The sequence below is a fragment of the Amphiura filiformis genome, chromosome 6, assembly GCF_039555335.1.
Source record: "Amphiura filiformis chromosome 6, Afil_fr2py, whole genome shotgun sequence".
Classification (NCBI taxonomy): Eukaryota; Metazoa; Echinodermata; class Ophiuroidea; order Amphilepidida; family Amphiuridae; genus Amphiura; species Amphiura filiformis.
The window spans coordinates 32,548,520-32,568,804 of NC_092633.1; the positions used below are offsets into that span (position 1 = coordinate 32,548,520).

Consider the following 20,285-nt stretch of genomic DNA (forward strand, 5'->3'; position numbering starts at 1 on the left):
TATTTCACCATGGGGAGAGTCGAAGGATGCGCTGCCTGCGCCAAGTATCTTCTTATTGTCTTTAATATCATTTTCTTTGTAAGTACACTATAGGGGAGAGCGGGGAGTGTTCGCCCTAGGGGCAAGTTCGCCCACCCCTTGTTTCTCAGCACTAGGGCTATCGGGGGATTTGGTGATGGCAAAATTAGGTGACACTAGTCATTATAAACTTCTCATATTAGCTCACGCGACATATAGGGACGTGTTCATCGAACTGCAGCAAAAAAAAAAAAAAATACACCAAAACGTAATTTTTTCTTGCATTAATAATGTTGTATTATCATTGATACATAAATACAGATGGTTTTAGTGGAAATCTGTATTGGGAACATATGGGATTTGTCAAAGATTTAATGCAGTTATAAACTCCTTATTCGATTTGTATTTTGCATACCCTAAAGAAAATACAAAAATGTGTTCAAGGGGCACGTTCGCCCTTTTGAGGATGGGGCATGTTCGCCCTATATCTTCCCCGGGCGGACTTACCCCAAGCTGCAGGGCGGACCTGCCCCATCAGCGTATTATGCAAAATATTGATAATTATACCATTAAACAAGGTAAAACTGCTGAAAAGCATGTTTTTAAAGTTATGTGGTATCAGTATTATTCATACCACCGTTTATGTCCTAATCAATAATCCCCTGAAGTTGTAAACACGATACGTTAAAGCTCACTTTGGACCGCTACGTCTTCCCCTGACCCGTCCCCTCCTACCCATTTAGTGGTTCCCCAGAAGAAAATGAATGCCCTTTATACTCTTGCTAAATGTTTGCATTGAATATGTTATTGTTAGGCAATGTTTAAACCTTTTTTTTTTTGTGATTAGGGTGAACTTACCCCACCATATGGGCGAACCTGCCCCAATATGGGGCAAGTTCGCCAATTTGCAAAACTTTTTTGTTTGCTCTATCCTGTTGCTATTGTAAGGCCTATAGTTCTGGGATTGTGGTCGTATATAGCTAAGACATAGGGCTTTCACATGGGCTAATCAGGTCATCCCTAACCTTAAAATTGACATCGCTAGGCTGGTCAGAAAAAAATAGGGCGAACACTCCCCGCTCTCCCCTACCCTCGATTCCATATGATAAATAGGGGAGACCGGGGCAAGTCCGCCCTCGGGGCAAGTCCGCCCACCCCGTGTTTCTGATCTCGTGACTGCTGGAAAAGTACAATAATGATGTAATTAGCTGGCACACGTCATAGCTAAGTACCCAAGAAAACAAAACAGGCCGACACATCTCGCCACAGAAATTATCGTCAAAAAACGTTTTTGAGTCAAGGAAGTTTACATTTTTAAAATTAGTAATATTGTAATAATCTCAAGACCTTGCAGAGATGGTTTTTGTTCTTATATTTATTTGGAAGGTGAACGTTTTGCCCAAGATATTATGCAATTAAATGATCGACATATTGTGTTTAGTAGGCATAACACGAGGTAAAGAAAAAAAGTACCGTTGGGGCAAGTCCGCCCTGTATGTGAAGGGGCAAGTCCGCCCTGTGTTTTCCCAAGGCGAACTCCCGGGGCGGATTCGCCCCATCGGCGTATTATGTAAAATATTGATAATAATACCTTTAAAAAAAGGTAAAACTACATGCAAGCGTATCAGTATTAGGGGAGAGCGGGGAGTGTTCGCCCTATTTTTTTCTGACCAGCCTAGCGGTGTCAATTTTAAGATTAGGGATGACCTGATTAGCCCATGTGAAAGCCCTATGTCTTAGCTATAAACGGCCACAATCCCAGAACTATAGGCCTTACCGTAGCAACAGGATAGAGCAAACAAAAAAGTTTTTCAAAGTGGCGAACTTGCCCCATATTGGGGCAGGTTCGCCCATATGGTGGGGTAAGTTCAACCCAATGACAAAAAAAGGTTTAAACATTGCATAACAATAACATAATTCAATGCAAACATTCAGCAAGAGTATACAGGGCATTCATTCTCTTCTGGGGAGTCCCTAAATTTGTTGCAGGGGTCGGGTCAGGGTAAAATGTAGGGGTCCAAAGTGAGCTTAAACGTATCATGTTTACAACTTCGGGGAGATTATGGATTAGGACATAAACGGTGGTATGAGTAATACTGATACCATATAACTTTAAAAAACATGCTTTTCAGTAGTTTTACCTTGTTTAATGGTATAATTATCAATATCTTGCATAATACGCTGATGGGGCAGGTCCGCCCTCCAGTTTGGGGCAAGTCCGCCCGGGGAAGATATAGGGCGAACATGCCCCATCCACAAAAGGGCGAACGTGCCCCTTGTGCACATTTTTGTATTTTCTTCAGGGTATGCAAAATACAAATCGAATAAGGAGTTTATAACTGCATTAAATCTTTAACAAATCCCATATGTTCCCAATACAGATTTCCATTAAAGCCATATGTATTTATGTATCAATGATAATACAACATTATGAATGCAAGAAAAAATTACGTTTTGGTGTAATTTTTTGTTTTGGCTGCAGTTCGATGAACACGTCCCTATATGTCGCGTAACTAATGTGAGAAGTTTATTATGACCTATTTTACCTAATTTTGCCATCACCAAATTCCCCGATAGCCGTAGTGCTGAGAAACAAGGGATGGGCGAACCTGCCCCTAGGGCGAACACTCCCCGCTCTCCCCTACTCATACCACCGTTTATGCCCTAAACCCATAAATGCCGAAGTTGTCAGGCATGAGAATTTTCTAGTCAAAATTTCCGCAACTTTATTTAATTTCAGCCTGTTTTGGGTACTTTTTGCCCAATTTCACGCGCATTTTCAGTTTTTTCAGTTTTTTTTAGGAAAGTGCAGTCTCATGCCTGAGTTGTAAATAAAGGTTTTGCTCATTTTGGACCCCTACATTTATTAGCTTACATTATACCCCTCCAATAAATTTAGTAGACTCTTTGGAAGAGAGTGAGTGCCTAATGTACCATTTACTAAACGTTTGCATTAAATTTATTAGTGTTATGCAATACTATAACCTTTTCTTTTTATCAGGGCGAACTTACCCCACCATAGGGGCGGACTTGCCCCAGCACGGGGCAAGTCCGCCCTGTCATCGTGATTGTTATTCTCCCTTCTCCTGCCGTTACTGAAAGCTCAATGTCCTTACAAATGTGGTAGTATTTAGCTACAGTATACAGCTTAAATATGTAAAAACTATAGCCTTCTAACATGAGAATTGCCGTCTCTAGGTGAGATTGAAGAAAATAGGGCGGACACGCCCCGGTCTCCCCTATTATATAAATCGAGTTGTCAACGATCATTAATATAATGATATGGCTATTTAGGGGCTGTGCAATAATTACAAGCGTTTGAACGTTTCTATAATGATAAGTGTTTTCCTAAGCCTTTTTAGAGTGTGCCATTTAAATGGTGCCCCGTAAATGTGTGCCAATAATTGCTTGCCCCTGGCCTCATCGGCCTGCCAAAAATCCCCCTTCGACCGGCCTTGCCCCTCCCCAATGTTACCCTCCCCCAATGTTCACAATTATTGCACAGCCCTTATTACATTAAAAAAAAAAAAATTGTGCTACAAGTAAACAAATCCTAGTAATTAGGGGTAATTATTAGTGATCAATTCAACTGACCGTGAGAGTTTAATTGTTTTATTGGAAACCATATTGTTCTTTAAAATGTCACGAAAAACAAACCTTTTATATTCTGTAAATTGACTAATTTTTGATTACATTTTGGTATAATGTATACATGCATTCAAATTTAGTGTTCTTTTGCTAGAAATGATAGGTACTACGATACAAAAAGACGATTCTTTTCATAATTTTAAAGACATGCACGGGATCCAAATACCAATATTGATTCATATTTTTGCTACAATACACGCATATCCACAAACAATTGAACAAAATAATTAAACTCATCACGTTTCACGACAGTGTAATAACAAAAATAAAATGCACGTAATGCACGGGTATCACATGATTAAGCAAAATAATTGTACATGATCGAATATTGGTTAACATTTGGTGCAAAATATTTGTAATACTAAATTATGATGTCAAATTATGCGAATTCAATAATCATAATGTACATTGTAAAGCTATTTTATTATTAGCCCTATAAAAAGATTGGATCGTTATAAGCAGGCGACTATAAAAACGATTTATTCATTCGCATAATAATTATGATAACAAAACGATTTATTCATAACAAGTTCAACAGATTGTGAATAAAAATTTCTTTAAAAAGGAATAGGATGAGCAACTGAGAAATCATCACGAGGAATATATTGAATTGGGATTTTATAACTTTAGGTAGGTATTTATTATTCGATGGGAGGATATGGGTGGGCCCTCGGAGTCAGACAATTTTGGAAAGTACTAGGTCACAAACACCCATTTTCCCTCGACATTTGTATTTGCCCCGGTATTTGCCTATTTTAGTGTTGGTGCAATGCTTCTTACAGGAAAGTGCATTTCTACTAAGATGAATTTGTGGCTAAACTTGTCAAAATACTCGTTATTCTTGTTCAAAGAGAAGCTATAGCATAGTAGCTAGCATTTTCATCAAAAGCCCATAACGACTCTTACTAATTCCATTTCTACACCTTCTCTTCTGCGACAGTTGGTTGGTGCTGGTCTGTTAGCGGTTGGTCTTTGGGTTCTTCTGAGTCCATATAAAATAGACATTCTTGCCGTTTTGGACAACAGTATCATTACGACCGGTGTATATTTCATCATTGCTCTTGGTGCGTTCATCTTCATCGTTGGGTTCTTAGGTTGCTGCGGGGCTTGCTGTGAGAGCAAACTCTTACTTGTGCTGGTAAGGATAAAATAATACGAAATTGTCAAAATTAAATATAAATGTACAAATAATAATGTTTCGAGGATAATATAGTAACATTCATTGGCAAAATTGTGTATATAAACACAAAACTACACTCTTAGAAAAAATGGTTCTAAGTAGAACATATATAAAGTGGTTCTTGAGCTGTCCTGTATGTTGAACCTTAAATGATGCTACAAAACAAACAGAAAAGGGTTCTAGAAAGGTAAGAAAGAACGATTTTAGACCTGAAAAGGGTTCTGGAATGGTCAGAAAGAATCATGGTTCTTTAAATTGTCAAGAACCCTTTTCTCTTGAGGGTTCTACATGCAGGACAGCCAAGTACCCTTTTTTCTAAGAGTGTATAGTTTTCCTAAAACGGTTGCAAATTATATATTCACTATAGTAGGCCCTATATTGAAACTAACAATCATAACGTATTATTATATTATAACGAATATTATTTTTTTTATTAAATCTAGTATTTCATCATCGTTCTCATCGTATTCCTGGCACAAATAGCAATATGTGCAGCCGTCGTTGCCTTCAAAGACGAGGTAAGAGCAAATCACAAATTTGGGTTATTCCATTTAAAACCCGCACTAACCCTGTGGAAGATTTTGGAAACTTCCACAGGGGGAGTATGTTTTTCAAATATAATTGGTCAGGGTTAATCATTTTGAAACCCATACACCCTCTGTATTATGGCTTTACCTATATCTTCCACAACTGGAGTGAGTATTTCAAATAGAAGTTACACAGCTGTCTATTCTATTCGAAACTCATACTCCCTCTGTGGAAGACTTACTAAATTTTCCGCAGGGGGAGCTTGGATTTCAAATGGAATTGCCCAATACTCCTAACTGTTATTTTATAGCAACCACAGACACTGCAAAAGGTAATCGTACCCTGTATATCCAACAAAGACAAATATGTGAAAATTAAAACAAAATACCCGTATCCTTTAGCTTTGATTTAAGAGTTTTTGTTGAAATTGGTTCAGTATTAAACAAACGGTGTTCGAAACCTAAGGCAGGAACGAAATCAAAAGTTGCAAACAGTTATGAATGTTCTAATCAAAGGAAAGCACGGCAGTAGTTTTCTTGTTCAAGAACGCTTTAATTGGAGCGATGCACATTTTGAATTTGCATCTTCCTTTGGGAGTTAGACCCAGGATTTTGATCATATCTTAATTTATTTTTTTATTTTTTTCAACGAATGAGGTCTTATAAATCGGAGCTAAAAGATGCAGCTATATTGGCTGCTGGTTCTAATTATGACATACCGTTAAGATTGAGCTATTCCGCTTGAAATCCACACTCCTCCCGTGACAGATTATGGAACTGAATATCTTCAACAGGGGGGAGTATGTTTTTTCAAATGTAACTGGTCTGGGTTAATCATTTTGAAACCCATACTCCCCCTGTATTTTTGCTTTACCTTTATCGTCCACAACTGGAGTGAGTATTTCAAATTACCCAATTGTCTGTTCTATTCAAAATTCATACTCCCTCTGTGGAAGACTTTATCTAAATCTTCCACAGGGGTAGTGTGGATTTTTAATCGAATAGCCCATTCGCCTATGGCGTACTTGGGCTTCTTTGCCTTATAGAGTACATTTCATGTGCAAATAGAGACCTCTGAAATCCCAACAAGGATTAAGGTTTCGTGCCCTTATGCTGCTGAGAATTTTGCGGGAGTCTGCTTTTAGTTTGTGCCTAAAATTCCACTTATGTCAAGTGACCCCATAGCGCCATTAGGCGAATCTGTACGGTATCTGTCAGGACATACAGGGGTGAAGATAACGGGCACCTTAATTCTTTTCGCTGTATATACACACGCTTATATATCATGGATAATAGGCATACATATTACATTAGATATAGTGCTTGTTATTTGATTCAAGACGTCTATAGTTTCTGCATTTGTCAGATTACTATTACTAACGTCGTGTCACTTGTATAATTCAAAGCAAAGCACATCATGTGTATATTATGTTAATGAGCTTTTTTATATAGGCCTAATATAGCGGAATGAAATAATTCATCTGCGATAACACGGCAGCTGTTTAGGGACATGATGTATACCAAATGACCTTCACATTGAATTTCATAATAGAACACCTTCCATTTGGCAGATGATAATGTTTCTTTTGTTATGTTACAATAGGTTGATGACTTTATAACAAACCAGCTAAACGAAACCATGGATGAGTACGAATCGCTTGACTCGGAGAACACGTTTAGTGTCGGATGGAATGCTATCCAACTTGTGGTAAGCATTTTAACACAAATTTTCTTGTTATCATATTTACATGATATTGATTAAATTAAGTTTTTCTTCTTTTCTACAAACTTAACCAAACATTGCAATATACATGTACATCAAAATGATCGTTCTCAATCCCTTATCGGTTTTCGGTGTTTTTGAAATGCCTGTCTCTTCCAAACGTACCATTGAATCCACACCCAGACCTTTACATATGAAGTAGGGCTGTTGTCGACAAGGCATATTGTCAACAAAGCAATTTCCCCGATTGTCGACAAGCATGCACTAATTGACGACAAAGACTAGTCATTGACAATTTTAGAGATAAGCTTAGATAACAATTATTTACCATGAAATAAAAAAAAAAGTAATAATTGAGCACAAGATGACAATGATATAGGGTGCATGGATTAATAGACTTCATTTTGTAATGGTAAGATACCGATATGATTGGCTATTATGTAAATTGACAGTAATAATTTTGATGTAAATAAACGACGCATAACGTGGGTCTCTGAACTTAAATATTTGGACTTTATTGATGTATTGCTTTGTCGACAACTTGCCGACGTCGGATCTTGAAATTTGACGATTCTCGACTATGAAAATTCTGCTCGACAACAGCCCTAAATGATGTCGGAAGTTTAAAGTCTTGTCATTTCAAGTGGTTCAAATGGTGCATTTGCAAAAGGCATACCAGGCTTTTTTTTTTCAATAACATCAAAAAACGGACGAACAACAATAGTTTTGATAGGGCATATACCGTATACTTCCGAATGATTTACGCGGAAAATTGAAAAAGGAAAAATAGCTACGTCGTTTTCATTAATAATTGAGCCTATATGTGTTTTTAAATTAAATTACACCAGAAAACAACAACGTAACCATCATAACAGTAATTATCTTAAATATCAACGTGAACAATTGATTTGATTAAAACTCGAGGGATTCTTCGTCACGGTAGCATAATTCTCACTGGTAATGGGCCTGCATATTATTTAACATGTTATTTTTCCTCCATACCTTTTATTCCACACAGCTCAAATGTTGTGGTCACAGTGGATATCAAAATTGGGCGGATTCAGCTTGGGCTGGAACAGAGACATATACTATTGACGGTCAAACGGTTACCCTTGAATTCCCTGTAACATGCTGCAAGGTGAGATTAATATTTGGCTATTTCATTTAAAATCCATACTACCCCTGTGGAAGATTTAGCTAAAGTCTTCCACAGGGGGAGTATGGGTTTCAAATAGAATAGACAATTGGGTAACTTCCATTTGAAATACTCACTCCAGTTGTGGAAGATATAGGTAAAGCCATAATACAGGGGGAATATCATTATGGGAATCAAAATGATTAACCCTGACCAATTACATTTGAAAAACATACTCTTCTGTGGAAGGTGTTTCCAAAATCTTCTACAGGGGTAGTGTGGATTTCAACTGGAATAGCCCATTGTTTCTTAGTTTTTTCTTTGAACAACATACCAGCAATGTCGTTTTTCCACGCCATGGTTAACCGCAACAGTTGTGTATACTGAATACTGGTATTTGCACTGCCTTGGTCGAACGTGAGCCTGTTTAATTATAGACAGTTGTGTTACTGTATGCATGCTGTACTCCAGAGGCTGGCTATACTTAGTCTTTTTCCTTTATTATTCCGGTCCGCCTAGGCTGATCAAAAATACAAACTTATATTCACTTTTTGTAATTTTTATTTTCCAGGTTGATGATCCATACGCAATTGTAAATGGTGACTATCCAGATCCACTTAACGTCACTGCGTGTGTCATGGAGAAGGACAGTAATTTCCTAAACGAAGGAGTAAGTTACAGACGATATCGTGGGATAATCTAACCATAAACCATATAAAAAGGCGCGAAAAGAAAGGCATAGGCCTACGTGTAAAAAATAAAGCCATACATTTTCCGTTTTACCGTTAAAGAAAGCAGAATTCGGTGTTTTGGTGGAAAACGAATTTATTTCATAACTTCTTGGAGAAGACTTTGTCAGACTATTCAATGTAATTTCAAGCATTGCTTTGACTTAAGAAGGTACTATACACCCCTGTGGTAAATTTGTGACTATTTTTGCAAAAAAAAAAAAAAAATAATAACACACTGGTAACAAAAGTTATGTAGATTGTTGGGGCAAGGATCCCAATGAAATTTCAGTGACTCAAGACAAGCGGTTCAGTATGTATGATCGGAAATGAGGTACATCCTAGCGGTACCTAATTTTTTATCATAAATAACGAACCGCTTGTCTTGGGTCACTGAAATTCCAGTGTAGTAATTGGATTCCTTGCCCTATAATATATTTTTTGTTTTTTTTTGGTTTTTTTGTAGACAGCTGTCTTTATTAAAAGTTTCTTAATACATAGTACTGTCATTTAATCAGTGACCTTAAATACATTAACGTGCATTTTATTTATTAATATTAGTGACATAGTCATTTCAAGAGAGTTATAAGAGGATTGAAAAAACAAGCAACAAAAATAAGGGAAAGAGCAACAGAATGAGCGAATAGAACTAACTGCTGATTATTTTGTACTCAAATTGAGTAGAAAACAAACAATCAACAATGAGCTCCACCCGACCCACCCCGCCGACCCTCTCCATCACACATTGAGCATGTTGAGCATATTTTACTTTCTTTACTATGGATTAAAAATACACAGGAATGAAAAATTATATCATAACATTAATAGTTGCCAGGATTGCCACTCATTATTAAACTTTTGTAACTTTAGGCTACATACTGCTTGGTATTTCAAAACATTATAATAACATTTAAGTTCCTTTTAAAACATCTAAGTTTGGTCGTTTCTCTGTCATCTTTACTCTATACAAATGTAATTTTGCAATAGTCAAAATCAATGTTAGAATTAAATCATATTTAGATCCAAAAAGAATTAACTGAGGGTCATAGCTAGATCTATACTGATCTTGTCTTTTATCCAGTCTTTGAGATCTTCCCAAAAATTTCTAGAAAAGGGCAATCCACAAAGAGATGCTTGATTGTTTCTGGATTTATCTTACAAAAAGTACATAAGTCATCATCACTTATGTTCATTTTTAACAACAATGTATTTGTGCCTATGATACTCTGATTAATTCTGTATTGAAACCATCTCAGTTTAATATCGGTGGAAAATTTGAAATTTAAGGTACATATTTTTTTCCAATCATCATTCTCCATTCCAAATTCCATTTGCCACTTTGACTTACTCATTGTATTCTTCATCTTTGATTCAATAGAAATATCATAGAACATTTTGCACCCTTTTCGTTGCTTAAAAAGTAGTTCCATATTATACGGCTGAAAAGGGGAGGCTAGTTTGGAGCCTATAGTACCATTGTAATTAAAATTTGACTGAATTGCCCTAATAATACCATTGTATTCTAAGAAATTGGTCTTCACTTTATAAAGTTTTGTAAATTCGACAATCGACAAAAAGGATCCGTTTGCATTTAAGAGATCATTTATAAACAGCACACCTCCTTTTTTCCAATGGGCATAACAAACTGATTTACCACCAATCTTTATTTTATCGTTCCACCACAAATATTGTTTTGCAATACGGTTGAAATCCAGATTATTATTATTTACAATGTTTATAAGTGAGGACCAAGAAAACAGAGTATCATACCAGAACTTATTATCTATCATGTTTTTCATGTCATTAAAACGATACATACCAAGGCAACAAATATCATCACTTATTACATTAAAACAAAGACGAAATAGCTTAACCCATTTTTGATCACCACAGGCAACCCTCCGAATCCAATTTACCTTTAAAGCATTTATATGCATTTCTACATTTGGCATCTTTACTCCACCATTCTCATAATTTTGCACAAATTGTGTTCTTTTAACTCGATCTGGCTTGCCGTTCCAAATATATTTATATATCTCATCATTTACCATTTTGATAAATTCCTTGCTTGGGTTTGGTAGCATTTGAGCAATATAACTTATTTTTGGCAAAGCCAATGATTTCACAACTACAACCCGTCCCAACACCGTTAAATTTTTTTTTCCAACTTGATAACAGTTTTCGTATCAAATGAAGTGCTTTATCATAATTATCATTTACCATTTGAGCAAGGTTTGTACTAAAAGAAATGCCTAGAAACTCAAAGCTACCATTGAAATTCCATTGTATTTTTAAATTTTTACTAATTATAGTATTTCTGAATTTTGAGACCCAATCCATACTGCAACCGTTTTATCAATATTAATTTTCAAACCAGACATCTCATAAAATGATTGCAATGTTTTAAAGGCACTTTCCAGTGATTTTTCTGTACCATCAAGAATTAATGTAGTGTCATCTGCATACTGTGTAATTTTAAAATTCATATCATTGATGCAAATTCCTGTTATATCCTTATTTTGTCTAATCATTGTAGATAATACCTCCGCACATAAAACGAAGATATATGGCGACAGAGGATCGCCTTGTCTACAACTGCGCTGAATTTGGAACGGTTTAGATATATTTCCATTTATGATTACGGAAGAAGATGCGTTCTTATACAAAGCCATAAACCATCTGCAAATGTCTGATCCGAAATTAAATACCCTTAAAGTTTCAAGAATAAAATCATGCGAAACCGTGTCAAAAGCTTTTTCAAAATCTATTAGTAAAAGCATCCCCGGAATTTCATTTACCTCTGTGTAACTTAACAAATCATAAATAAGGCGAATACTTTCACCAATGAATCTATTTGGGACAAAACCTGTTTGATCTTCTGAAATTAAATATGGCAAAACCGATTTTATACGGTTTGCAATACATGCAGAGGCCAATTTATAAGAAACATTTAGAAGCGAAATAGGCCTCCAGTTTTTAAGAACTGACGGGGTTTATCTCCTTTTGGCAGAAGAGTAACGTGACCCCTTTTTTGAACTTGAGTAAGAGACCCAATTCTAAAACCTTCATTTAAAGATCGGAGGAGAAAACAAGATATTTCCAACCAGAAGCATTTGTAAAATTCCGCTGTAAAACCATCAGGTCCGGGTGTCTTGTTGTTTTTCATGTTTTTCAAAGCATATGTGAGCTCAGAAAGAGTAATTTCACCCTCTAACGTATTTGATTGCATTTGCGTTAATTTGTTTATGGAAGCATAATCATCAATTTTAACATTATTATTTCCACCTTTTTCTTTATACAGATTTTCATAAAAAGATACTACCTCCTTCTCAATCTCATCTTGAGATGTTGCTTCTGTGTTGTTACCTCTCACAATTCTAACCATTTGTTTGTTTACAAAGTTTCTTTTTTCAAGATTAAGAAAATATTTGGTGGGTTTCTCTCCTCCTCTATCCATCGGACCTTTGTTCGAATAAAACATCCTTTAATCTTTCTACTACGAATATCCTCAAGTTCATGTTTAGCATTATCTAACTCATTCTTTAAAATTTCAACATTAGGGCTGTTTTTCAATGATGCCTCCTCGTATGACGTATTTAAGTTTTCTATCAATTTGTCAAGTACTTCTTCAGACTTGTCCATCTCTCTCTTTCTTTTTGAGGAGTATGCTATAGTCTAGTAGCGCCTCTGATTTCCAAAAGCAGTGCTTCAAAAAACAGTTGGTCATTAATAGTTAGTTCTAACTCATTTGGATCAATATTGTTTATATTTTCTCTGTCATACGGCGAAGCAGCATAGATTTGTTTTACTTTAGTTATCGAATCCTTAACTACTTTTACATATTCATCATCTTCAATTAAATCGTTATTCAACTTCCACGAACCTCGTCCCCTTTGTATATTATTACTCTTACTTAGGCCAATGACTACCATGGAATGGTCAGTCCTATATCCTGGTAGAATGTCTGTTTGACCAATTATATTCAAAATTTCAGAAGAAATCAAGAAAAAATCCAGCCTAGCTTGTTTTATGGGATTGTTTCTTCTCCAGGTAAAACGTTTTATATCTGGGTTCATAATTCTCCAAGGGTCACACAGACTCAAATCTTCTTTTATTTTTAGAACAGCTTCTTTTGCCTTTGGATTATTAATATTCAAATAATTAAATGTATCTAAATTTTGATCCTGGACTAAGTTAAAATCACCACATACAATACAATGTGGGTTACCAACGTTTTCGATAACATTTTTAACACGATTATAAAAATCTGGATTATCCTCATTTGGACCATACAGACAAACTATCGTGATATCCATTGACATCATCGTAATATCAAGTACAATCCAATTACCTGTTTGATCCCGCTGAATATTACGCACTTTGAAGTCAAAATTGTTATTCATTAACACTGCCACGCCCCTGGCATTTGTCTTATAACCTGCTGTATAACATTCATATCCCCATTCTGATCTGATCATATTTTCCCATTTCTGGTCCCAGTGTACATCCTGAAGGCAATAAATTGAACATTTCTTTTTCCTTAAATAATTTAAAACATCTCTTCTCTTAGATTTATCACTCAATCCTCTACAGTTTACAGAACATATATTTATAGTACTATCCATATTCTTTAACCATGTAAACATGTTTAACAGAAACCTTCATTTGGTTTTTGATTACAACATACATAACTTGATTCACAGCTGTCTTTTTATGAAAAATATAATACATACCACACACAAAAATATATAAAAGAAAAAGAAAAAAGAAAGTAAAAAAAAAAAAAAAAGCAAGAAAGAGAAAAAAAATCCAACCACCGAGCCCACCAAGAAGATAAATTTTTGGGAAAAATTATGATTTTTACCTTCAAAGATTTATAAATCATCAAGCATGTCAAAAACTTTTTGTCACATATTAATTTCCACTGTATGTTTTACTATTCATAAATGTGCAAGCAAGCAAATAAATGATACAAAACATTTTTATACAATGAATTCTCAAAGCAACTTGTTGTTTCATTTATACTGATATTTTTTATTATAGAGATGCACATTTTTACTGTTAACGAGAACTTTAATAAGGGGATTTTCACACCTCCTTGATATTTAAATTTTATCTGTTCAATTGTTCATAATTGCATTTAAATCGTTCACATTTTGGAGTTTATAACCTTTCATGTATTTTAGTGCTAAACGGGCAAGGATCCCAATGAAATTTCAGTGACTCAAGACAAGAGGTTCAGTATGTATGATCGGAAATGAGGTACATCCTAGCGGTACCTAATTTTTTATCATAAATAACGAACCGCTTGTCTTGGGTCACTGAAATTCCAGTGTAGTAATTGGATTCCTTGCCCCTATAATATACATAACTTTTATTACCACTGGGTTATTAGTTTTTGAGAAAATATAGACACAAATTTAACGAGGGGTGTAGTACCCCCTTAAGCACTCCACAAATACATGCTAACAAGAGTGGTCTGCTTATGACGAGGGTGCAATTGTGCGAAACTGTGGGAAACTGGTGTTGCTATTCACGAAAATGGAATTTGCCTTTTAGTGGAAACTTATGGCTTTAATGTAGCAAGAATGGAAGCTAATGTTATTAAGAATGTCCCGTTCTTTTCATGCATTAAAATAATAATTGGGACCATTGCTGATTGAATACGCGCTTGCGGATATCTATTTTGGATTTACAAAAAATGTGCCTTGAGCTAGGCGGTTGTTATCAGCGATTCGCCAAATCAGATTTTTAAAATCATCAAAAATCAGATTTTGCATAATTTATTGTGAAGAGTATAGGTGTGCTAACATACTAATGGATTGATTTGGACCAAAATATTTGGAGAAAATTAAAATATATCTACAATAAGATGCATTTATATGGGTCTAGGCTATTTAGAGAATCATAATTTTTATTTTATAACATGGATACTTATTTCTTTTGCTCCTACTCAGGGATGTTACGAAAGTCTCCAGGATTACGTCATTGATCAGGCTATCTATGTCGGCGCTGTCGGTATTGGTCTAACTGTGTTTGAGGTAGGTTTACATTCTGACTTGTGATTTTAAAATTGATACCACAACTAAACATACTTTTTGACATTACTGCGAATTGTAATTTGTCATCGAAATCATTATTTTATGAATTATTTTTTCTTCTATTTTCCCCCGGTTTTTTTCTAATTTACGCAAACATTTATCCTATACATAATCGCCGACACATACTTTCAATCGGATATGAGGATAATTCTACACTTGATAAGTAATACTATATTTCTTTTTTTTTCTTTACAGATTTTCTGCATGATCTTTGCCCTGTGTGTATGCAGAGGAATCAGTAAAGCAGCTGATGTGGTGTGATTTGTGCAATCTTTTTAAGTGAAAACTGTCTTTCCAAACCTCAGGATACTAAGTCTTTTGAATGGGTTATCTACATGACGGGAATGCATGGTTCCAGATGGAGCCGATAACCGCTTGGTGAACATTATTATTGCACGGGTACCACTGAGAGATGAACCATAATACAGAATTAACCCCGGGTACAGAACATGCATGCATGCATAAATCGTTACAACAAAAACTATGGATAAGGAAATATAAGCACACTTCATGCCTTCCAAATAGAAGCGGATTGAATCATCAGGCATGTAGATCTGGCCCCGAAAACTTGGTAGATAACCCGCATTTTTTGTTTGTTATGAAACTTCCCATGTGCCTGGATACATCATAATCACGAGCTTCTCGCTAGTGGACCCCAGAAAAGCTATACTGTGAAAATAACTATATTTTGCTATACCAATTGCAATTATCCAAGTGACGCCAAATTGTATCAAAATGACGTGTACCCAATTTTGTAATTTATAAAATTTCTTGTGATATGCTGTAAAAACTCGATAGTTAGTGCTTACTATCCAGCGCTTTTGAAAACATGAAAATGTACCAAAGTCCGGCGCTTTACCAACTGAGCTAATGGGGTTGCGACACACATTTGCAGGTTACTTGTTCGTATGTTATCCGGGTACGGTATGTTATATACAACGATGGTTTGCTCAAAACCCTTTACACTTTGATGGGGCACTTCATGTTTGCATGTTTTAAAAGCGCTCGATAGTAAGCACATATACTAACTATCGAGTTTTTACGGTACCGGTATATCAAGGTTTTTAAAAACTTCTTAAGCTACGGATCAAGTATTACTTGTGTGGATGAGAGCCATGTGACGATCCTTTCCATATTTTTTGGTTTTTACAATCATTTTGATGCAGACTGTAAAACTTATATTCATAATGATCAGTATTTTAACAAATATGGGTTTACCGTTCAGTAATTATAGCAATCATTTCAAAAATGTATATTATGAAACTATTTTATCACAAATTGTTGACTACATTCCGGTATGCACTGTCTTATTAGTTTCAGTTTCTGAATGTTAAACGTTTTTATACCTTTCCAGGGTGTTTTCAGTTTTCTTTGTAGCACAATTTTTAAAAAGCATTTGTATTATAAACAGTTCATTTGCAAGAACACTCCTATCAACCAAAACTATTACACATACAAAGAAATGGCAGTAAGCCTATACACGTGTAAAGGTTCGTGTTGATGTCCTGTATTCTTGCATTATCATGATTATGCAGTCACTTGAAATCTTCCCAGAAAACTTCTATATCACTTGTTATGCATATTTAAAGTGGACTAACTTGCCTTTTAATATTGCAGTCATTATTGATAACATACAGCAAACTATTGTATCTGGTATTGCATAACTTTCTGTTTTAATCTTTTTTAACTCTGATTTCCTCGTGCCTTATATGCAGAGCTACATGTATGTACCTGGCTATTACTGTATTTGTATATATTGGTAATATAAAAATGTATGAAGTCATCACAAGTCTGTAAGGCTATATTATTAAATAAACTCCAAACAAATTACATTCCTTCATTAATCAACAACGTTAGTGTTAACGGCGCAATGAACTGGTGTAAGGGTGGGGTACAGGGGTGGGTACGTGTGAGAGTTGCGTGTGAGTAATTGGGTGGGGGGTGTGTTGGGGGGGGTCAGGGGGTTACGAGCAGGTGGGTACGAGTGCACCCCTGCCGCGAGTTTCGTTTATGTATGTCAGTTCATAGACATTGCCCATGCAGGGTCTCTATATGGTCAGCAGATAGACTCTATAGTTAAAGGCATTACGAAACATTGTCAGTGAGCGCTTTTGATACATTCCCACTGAGTGAATGTTATACCAAAGCAAAGATACTTTAGTATCTTTGGTTATACCGTATGGAAACGGAGTTGCTTTAATTGTATAATATATATATTTGTATTAATAAAGTTTCAAAATAATCAGTAAACTTGAACACTTTTTGTTTTCTTTTTATTTGTCGGATAGCCTTTATGTGATATAATCAAAACAAATAAACGAACACCACCTATACATTAAGGGATCCAAAATGAGCGTTTATTGCGTTTCGACAGTATTTTTTGTGGGACATGAGAGCACCTCAGACCTATCGAATTGCATTCTGAATACGAAGCATGTCTTTCTGATATCAAATAATTTTCATTTCTTAAAAATCACAATATAATACAAATTTTATGACAAATTATAAAATTTGATATTTTTCAAATTTTGATATATAACAGTCCTCGAAGTAAATTATATAAATCTAATGATATATTCTTAAAGTGTATGTAGCAGGGAGGAAAAGCCGACGGTCAATTGAAAATTTTGACCTTTCATATTGAAGATATGGATTTTTTCCCAAAAGACCTAATTTTTTTGGTGTTTTGGGAAAAAAATCCATATCTTCAATACGAAAGGTCAAAATTTTCAATTGATCGTCGGCTTTTCATCCCACCTACATACACTTTAAGTATAAATCATCAGATTTATACATTTTACTTCAAGTACTGTTAAATATCAAAAATATCAATTTTTAATGATTTGCCATAAAATGTGTATTAAATTGCGAATTTCAAAAATCAAAATTATTTGATATCAGAATGACATTCTTCGTATTCAGAATGCAATTCGATATGTCTGATGTGCTCTAATGTCCCAAAATAAATACTGTCCAAACGTTCATACCCCAGCCCTTAATGATTTATTGGTAATCTAAAAAAGGATTAAATTGATCCACTCCCTTGCTCATTGAGGAACGATTCGAGGACACTCCATTGTGGATGTGGTTCTTTCTAAGTTTCCTTTAAAAGTGGATGAACGTATAGGATGAACGATGTCAATTGCATTATAATTAAAGACCGAATTAAAAAGACTACTGTCTGTTCAATTAGCTTAGATTCTTGAATTTTTAAGATATTTGAAAAATTAAAAATTGTGGTCAAAGTCATCAAAGAAAAGTGTTAGCACAGCCTTAGACCTAACGTGATTTATACTTTTCAAATTCTAAAGTTCAATTTAAAACCCCATTTCTTTTCAATTTTGGTCTTTTCCGCGATATTTTTATAAAAAGCCGTAGAACGTCGGGTACCATAAACTTTTGGAATCAATCCATTTAGAGCAATGGGGACGAATGTCACAATGCGCAAAGATTGGTTTATTCGACCATCCGCATCAGGAAGTATTGTCCAGCAAAATATTTGCCAGTATGCCTAATTTGTGTTGAAACCCTACTGTCGAAACATTACGTTAATATTTATGGGAACTAAGGTTTTCTAAAATAGGCCCAGCTTATATAAATACATTCCTTGTGTATTTATTTATTTATTTATTTATTTATTTATTTATTTATTTATTGTGCAAATGGGTCTGAGAATGGGTCTGAGAAGGTGTAGGCCTATAGGCCTATTATAAAACTACACATTTATTTTCAATTTGTTATTTCGTTTTGTTTGTTGAATACAAACTGAAAAAACTGTGAAACAAAAGAACTTTTATACAAGAAAATATTATTTAAAACAATCAGGTTACAGTTACAGAAAACATTTCTTACAAAGTTACTGTATCTGAAAATGTCAAGCGAATGCTGATATTCTTAAGGGAAGGAATGGTGGTATTAAACAAAACTCAATTTACATTGTAAACCAGTTGAAATGAGAACGAAATCCATAATTTTAATGTCCTTGTTTAGGAAAAAATAATGCTCAGAATAATGTTATGCATAAAACGTACTCGCGCCATATAATTTCGTGTAACAAAAACCGGTGGACCATGCATCATCACCTATAGAACCTATCCAATAACCGGAACGGTATAACAATTGAAATGGCAGGACAGATTGGTGGACAGACTGTTTTGCTAAATTGGATAGGGTCTATGCCCTAAGTTGAGAATGGACCGTCCCACTCAATTTGTAAAAAGGTCGCGAACCCTTTCGGTGGACCCAAGTAACTGCCCAAAATGAGGCAAAATTGAAAAGAAATGGGGTTTTAAATTGAACTTGGGAATTTGAAAAGTATAAATCACGTTAGGTCTAAGGCTGTACTAACACTTTTCTTTGATGACTTCGGCCACAAGTTTTTATTTTTTCAAATATCTTAAAAATTCAAGAATCTAAGCTAATTGAACAGACAGTAGTTTGCGTATGACGTCCTGCTGTCAACCAGATCAAAAATGTCATACTGGGCAGGTCAGCAACCAATCACGTCGAGCCTTTGCCCTGACGTCCGACGCAAACTAGTCTCTTTAATTCGGTCTTCAATTATAAAAGCATGTGACCCGATTGACAGCCTCGACCCCATCTTTTTTTGGAATCGAAAGAAAAGCTCAATTTTTTCTCAATGATATCCCAGAATTATAGGCCTGAGATACAATGTATAGGCATATTTCCTTTAGACGGTATGAATAAATAAAGGAGTGTTTATACCATACATATACTGTTTCATATGGGTCATTGTGAATTGCGATATACACGTTTTTAGGGAGGACCTCCCTGAAGCACGTATCTCAAACCTTGGAAGCAGATTATTTTGCTGATTGGCCTCAAAATAAGGTAGAGAACATAATCACCATTAAGCACTATATGAAAAGAATCGGATCGTTTCTGATTTAAAACGAAAATATACGACTGATGGTTCATGTTTTTTAAATACCAAATTGATTTTAACATTGCTATCTACTGAAGATAGCTTACTTCAGATTGATTTGAATGCTTCTGAAGATAGGCCTAAACTTAATGTTGTTTTTATGTTGCACAAGCACGCAGCACCCAGTGGCGGTGCCAAGGAGGGGTGGCATTCCCCAACTTGAGCTTTGTCATCCTCCGTGAAGAGCAAAAAAATGTGTAGGGCCTAGTCCCATTTTTCATGTATTTTTCATAATTCTTCCGCGCTTTTTTCTTTAATAATTCATTTTGACGCCCTTCTT

General features: G+C 35.3%; 1 protein-coding gene across 1 annotated transcript; it reads left to right on the forward strand.

Moving 5' to 3' along the window:
- Positions 1-15,369, forward strand: LOC140155291 (tetraspanin-18-like). The gene is made up of 8 exons (XM_072178067.1): positions 1-78; positions 4,607-4,804; positions 5,290-5,364; positions 6,977-7,081; positions 8,115-8,234; positions 8,803-8,901; positions 14,917-15,000; positions 15,256-15,369. The coding sequence occupies exons 1-8, from the start codon at positions 10-12 to the stop codon at positions 15,319-15,321; spliced, it is 816 nt and encodes a 271-aa protein (XP_072034168.1). The 5' UTR covers positions 1-9; the 3' UTR covers positions 15,322-15,369.
- Positions 15,370-20,285: the final 4,916 nt, after the last annotated feature.